We start from the raw sequence: 6,527 nt of genomic DNA, 5'->3' as shown, positions 1-6,527 counted from the left end.
CGCATAGAAGACCCAGAAATAAACCCACACACCTATGAATACTCAATATTTGACAAAGAAGCCAAATCCATTCAATGGAAAAAAGACAGCATCTTCAACAAATGGTGCTGGACCAACTGGATGTCTACATGCAGAAAAATGAAAATAGATCCATATTTATCACCCTGCACAAAACTAAAGTCCAAGTGGATCAAGGACCTCAACATAAAACCAGATACTCTAAATCAGTTGGAAAAAAAAGTGGGGAACAGCCTAGAACTCATTGGCACAGGAGACAACTTCCTGAACAGAACACCAACAGCACAGGCTCTAAGAGCAACAATCAATAAATGGGACCTCATGAAACTGAAAAGCTTCTGTAAAGCAAAAGACACTGTCATCAAAACAAATAGACAGCCTACAGATTGGGAAAGAATCTTCACCAACCCTTTATCTGACAGAGGGCTAATATCCAGTATATATAAAGAACTAAAGAAGCAGAAAACAACAAACCAAGTAATCCAATTAAAAAATGGGGAACAGAGCTAAACAGAGAATTCTCGAAAGAGGAACATCGAATGGCAGAGAAACACTTAAAGAAATGCTCAACCTCATTAGCCATTAGGGAAATGCAAATCAAAACGACCCTGAGATTTCACCTTACACCCATCAGAATGGCCAAGATGAAAAACTCAAGTGATAGCACATGCTGGAGAGGTTGTGGAGAAAAGGGAACCCTCCTCCATTGCTGGTGGGAATGTAAACTGGTTCAACCACTTTGGAAGTCAATCTGGCGCTTTCTCAGACAACTAGGAGTAGTGCTACCTCAAGACCCAGCTATACCACTCCTAGGTATATACCCAAAATTTGCTCAAGTACACAACAAGAACATTTGTTCAACCATGTTTGTAGCAGCTTTATTTGTAATAGCCAGAACTTGGAAACAACCCAGATGTCCATCAACGGAGGAATGGATACAGAAATTGTGGTATTTTTACACAATGGAATACTACTCAGCAATCAAAAAGGAGGAAATCATGAAATTTGCAGGCAAGTGGTGGGATCTAGAAAAGATCATTCTGAGTGAAGTATCCCAGAAGGAGAAAGACAAACTTGGTATATACTCGCTTATATAGACCTACAAGACATGATAAACATAATGAAATCTACACACCTAAAGAAGATAATCAAGAAAGTGGACACAGGCGAAGGTGATTAATCCTCATTTAGAAAGACAAATGGGATGTGCATTGAACTTATGACAGGAGTCTACCACAAAAGGCATCTGAAAGACTCTACCTAGCAGTGTTTCAAAGCAGATACTAAGAATCATAACCAAACCCTTGGCAGAGTGCAGGGAACCATATGAAAGAAGGGAAGTTAGTATGATATGGAAAGGATAGGAGCTCTACAAGGACCAAATATATCTGGGCACAGGGTCTTTTCTGAGACTGACACTCAACCAAGGACCATCTATGGATATAACCTAGAACTTATGCTCGGATGTGGCCTGTGGTAGCTCAGTAACCAAGTAGTTTTCCAAAGTGAGGGGAACACGGACTATTTCTAACAGGATCTCAAGGGCAGGCTGTTTGACGCCCCCACCCCCGCCCCCGGGGAGGAGCAGTCTGTTAGGCCACAGAGGAGGACTTTGCAGCCAGCCCTGAAGATACCTGATAAAACAGGGTCAGATGAAAGGGGAGGAGGTCCTCCCCTATCAGGGGACTTGGAAAGGGGCAGGGAGGAGACCAGGGAGGGAGTGCGGGGTTGGGGAGGGAATGAGGGAGCGGGATACAGCTGGGACACAGAGTTAACAAAATGTAACTAAAAAGAAAAATAAAATAAAAAAAAATATTAAAAAAAAAAAAAGAAAGGGACATTGCAAGTTGTTTTTGGGTTTCCACTTCTCCCGTCAATAGTGTTTACCTCTTTTGTGTGTGCGTGTGTGGCCTTGATGAACATTTGGCAGTCAAGGGAGAATCTTGGGTTTCTGTCTTTGGGTTCTATCTTGTTTGAGTCGGCATCTCTTTGTTGTTCAGAGTGTCTCTTGTTGCACCCTCCCACATCACCCTAGGAAACTGGGATACAGAAGATACACCTGACTTTTCTTGGGTTGTGGGGATTCGAACTCAGGTCTTCATGCTTACATGGCATGAGCTTTATTCACTGAGCCATGGTTTAGCCACGACTTCCTTCTTGAAGAACAGTTCTCCTTCCTAGTTCTTGAACATTTTCCCACAATGCAGGCACCTTCTGTGTCTTTTTTTTTTTCTTCCAATTTTACTCATGTATATTTGGCTTATTATTTTATATAGTTGCTAATTGACAATAATTTAAATCCACACTCCTCTCGGCTTAAAAAAAACTAATTATTTTCTAGGTAAATATGAATCTTTAAGACTCAAAGACATTAAATTATAACAATGGAATCAAAGGAGTGACATTCTGGGCAGTGCCTTGTCTACCTTTCTTTCCTGTAAAATGTGTCCCTGGGTGTGGCAGGCAGGTGGGTAGAAACAGACTGGCAAGATTTGAACAGTATGGTACAGAGGAGTAATGTATGCGACCTTGATCAGATCCCTTTAATTTATCTGCAGAAGCCTGTTATCCCTGATTCGTGGAAACAGCACGAGGATAGATAGAAAGAATTAGGTATCAAGTGATTAGGGAACAGCATCCTGATTTTCCCTAGTGCTTTATGGGGAATAGTTTGTGGCTCTTGTGGTCAAGTATATTGAAATGAAATGCTCACTTGTCCTAATACTTTCTAAACAGTTTTCCAGGGTGCAGACCCCCGTCGTGTATCGAGTTAACCCACCAAGTGGAGTTCCAGGTAAGGATTCTCCTATTAAATATGATTAATCGTGGATCTTTTTGCCAACCTTGTTGCAAACTCTTCTACCAGTGTGTGGTCAGTTTAGCTTCTTATCTGATGTTGTTTTTGAAAATAAGCTTCATTCTGGTTTCTTTTTAAATTGGTTTGTTCTTCCCTTTAGGCACTTTTGTTCTATAGCTTCACTGATAACAAGAACAGAAACAACAAAAAAACATTCAAAACATAATTAAAAAAGAAATCCAAAGTGTTTGATACAGGAGACTGGGGGAGATAGAAATCCTCACCACTCAACTTTATTACCACCTATAATAGTCCATTCATACTAGAAATTCCTTATTGAACCCTTCCCGTGTGCCAACTTACATTCTTAACTCTTCATAGGTATTATTACCTGAGGGTAACAAAACCATGATGCTATAGTAACTATTATTATTTCTGATTTTGAGGAGGAAAAAATGAGGTATAGTTTGTTTAAAGCAATGGTTTTCAGCCTTCCTTAATGCTGTGACCCTTTAATACAGCTCCTCATATTGAGGTGACCCCCAACCACAAAGTTATTTCATTACTACGTCATAGCTATAATTTTGCTACTGTTATGAATTGTAATACAAGTTTCTAATATTCAAGATATCTAATATGTGACCCCTGCAAAAGGATTGTTTATCCCCCCCCACCAAAAAAAAGAAAGTTTGCATCCAACAGGTTAAGAACCGCTGTTCTAAAATTCTATCAATTAAAAGCAGTGTGGCTGAGATTTGAATTGAGACAAAACTGGGTCCATACCCATTTTTCGGTTCGTGAACTGGTACTGGATACAACTCGGGGCACTATTAGCCCTGATGTTTATCAAGAGAATTTGTTCATGAGTTAAGAGAAAGCACGGACAAATGTACTTGATCATAGTCAAAAGAGTCAGAAAAGATGAAACCCATGAATCTTAGAGCTAGGAGAGTGGAAGAGGAGGGGGTTATGTAAGATAAGGGATTTACATAGAAGAAGAGGACACTCTGAGCAATAGGTCTAGTAACGTTGTATGTCTTCCTAAAAATCAAATAATAAACACGGCTTTGTGTATGTATATATATATGTGTGTGTGTGTTTACTTTGCTATCTTTTTATTGGCAAATTACTGTATGTATGCATGTACACACACATGTATAGTGTATTTTATTTGTTCTATATTTCCAGAAAGGCATACATAAGTGAACATAGTTGCTAATTAAAAATTATTACATTTACCTCTATACTAGTTACTAGTGTGTGTATATGTTACATTTACTGCTATACTGATTATCAGTGTGTGTGCATGTGTGTAGGGTGTACATGAACACACGTGCCACAGTTGGTACATGGTGGTCAGAGGAGAACTTTCAGGTTTTGGTTCTCTTCTTCTACCATGTGGGCCCAGGGATGAAACTCAAGTCATCATGCTCCAGGGGAAGTGCCTTTGTTTACCCACTGACCCATCTTGCCAGGTCAAGGGGCCAGCTTTAGGTATGATTATGTCAGAGTGCATCATGTGATCTAATTTTTTGATGTTGTTAACTGGTCCAGATAATCAGGATGAGTATCTACGTTACAGACAATGTCTGTAAATTGTGGCATGCGTGTCAATACAATGTATGTATGTGTGTACTGAAACTGTATTCCAGAGAACAAGAATTTGGCATTTTCTTCCTGCAGAAGGCTTTCCCAGATTAACCAAGGCATGATCATGTTTTATGAAAAAGAATGTGAAGTGTGAAAATTATGAGCAGACATATGAGTTCCTGCCTATTGTATGTGGGAAGCCCCAGTGCAGGGGGAAGAAATCTTATCCTGATGAGGGCTGAATAAGGAGCTGAGAGAGATGTGACGTGGGCTGTCAGCTGCTCCCCAGACCTGTCACACCTGCTTGTCTCGCTGAGGTGGAGTTCTGCACACTGTCGCTTCCACCTTTGGGGGTAACGTTTGGTGGCTGGCCCTGTCAGAGTGGTCCCCCAAGGCACGATCCACATGGCTGCATCTTCGCAATCACTTTCTAGACAATTACTCTCATTTCATTTGGGAAGCTTGCCCAGAGTAGCAGCCAGGGATGTGCGGGAGGAGGTAGCTACAGAAGAGCCGGTTTGATTTTATGGGTAGTTGGATTTCTGTATGTGCTTAACAGTCCTTCACTGTGACGCGGAATCCCCGGGGACCGTGTTCTACTTTGCCCATTTGTCAGCCTCTGCCCGGCGTCTTTGTTTAGGAACAAACAACCAAAGAGCCCACAGGACTTTCTAATTTCTGTAATCTAGTATTTGTTTTCAAGAGGCATGTAACAAAGCTTGTTGATGTATGTATCTATAAAATATATGTGTGTGTGTGTATGTATGTGTGCTTCTCATAGGGCTAGGAAGCCAATGATGTTGCTTTGTTGGCACATTAAATAGCCATTTTTTAGCATCATCATCATCATCATCATCAGCAGCAGCAGCAGCAGCAGCAGAAGTAGCAGCAGGAGCAGCAGCAGCAGCCGCAGCAGCCGCAGGGAATTTGAGGTTCCATTCTTTCCGGAAACCTTTGTCTCCATCATTAAGATGGCACGATGTCTCCTCATTCACTTGAAAGGTTCAGTGCTAGGCACACGATGACCACAGATGGAAGTCCCCTCTTACTAATGACCCACAGAACAGCATGAAGAGAATACACAGATAATGATGTTGTTCAGCAGCTTTCAGTGCTCATGAGGACACTCCAAGTTTTCTGGATGCAGCAACCCCAAGCACCCCAGAGATAACTTTTTCTCCCAAGTTTTGAGGTTTTACTGGATTAACAGACACCTCTCTCATCTGGGAAGCTAGCTTATGATATTTTTACTGCCAGATCATCATGAGTATCATCATGGGCTTATAGGTATATGACATCATACATGGCTTACCCAGTCTTTGCTGAGTGAGCAACATAGGCCTGTTATCCAAACTTCAGCCCTAACTCTCTTGCTGTTTTGTGCTTGTTTTTATTTCCTGTCCATTAGGCTCACGATGGACTTTTATCTTTTGTACTTTAAGATATGGAAACTAATTAGGATCCCAGAAGACTAATTAGAATGTGTGATGGAGCCTCTTCCTGTGTTTTTTTAAAATTTTATTTATGCAATTATATTAGTTCTTTGAGAATTTCACACAACATATTTTTACCACATTTATCCTCTCTTCATACTCTTTCCAGGTTCACTACTCCCTTTCCTACCTATACAGTTTTACATTTTTTATTTCCTTAAAACAAACAAACAAACAAATAAACAAACAAACAAATGCGCAAACAAACACACACACACACAGACACACACACACACCAAATACAATTTGTGCTGCCCATATACTCTTGGGTGTGTGGTCTTCCATCAAAGCATGATTGAATTACCAGGGGCCACACTCTTAAAGAAAATTGACTCTCCCTCACCCAGAAGTCTCAAATTGCCAATAGTTCCATGTTTAGGGGTAGAGTTTCATGCTAACCTCTCTTACTCCATGGTGGGATTTTGTATGCTTTGAGCATGCACAGATTTTGTGCATAAGCACTGAACATTTATGCAACTGCCCCATTGTGTCTGGAGAATGCTGTTTTTCCTAATCATCATCCTGGTCTTTTGCTCTTACAACTTTTTTTAATCTCCTTTTCCACAATGACCCTTAAGCACCTGGTGCCTGGTGTGTGTGTGTGTGTGTGTGTGTGTGTGTGTGTGTGT

The 6,527-nt window shown here is 40.8% G+C and overlaps 1 protein-coding gene across 1 annotated transcript in view; it reads left to right on the top strand.

Annotated features, from left to right (window-relative positions):
• Window positions 1–2,754: 2,754 nt before the first annotated feature.
• The window catches only part of Pkhd1 (PKHD1 ciliary IPT domain containing fibrocystin/polyductin), a gene marked incomplete at its 5' end in the record, with an annotated part of 436,563 nt that continues 432,790 nt past the window's right edge, over window positions 2,755–6,527 (top strand). The window contains one exon of the mRNA XM_055605696.1: window positions 2,755–2,812. Within this exon, the coding sequence (XP_055461671.1) occupies window positions 2,755–2,812 (58 nt within the window). The remainder of the gene's footprint in view (window positions 2,813–6,527) is intronic.

Source organism: Psammomys obesus, unplaced genomic scaffold (genome assembly GCF_907164565.1).
Source record: "Psammomys obesus unplaced genomic scaffold, mPsaObe1.curated_primary_1811, whole genome shotgun sequence".
In the NCBI taxonomy this organism is placed as follows: domain Eukaryota; kingdom Metazoa; phylum Chordata; class Mammalia; order Rodentia; family Muridae; genus Psammomys; species Psammomys obesus.
This window is presented reverse-complemented; position numbering and strand designations above follow the sequence as displayed.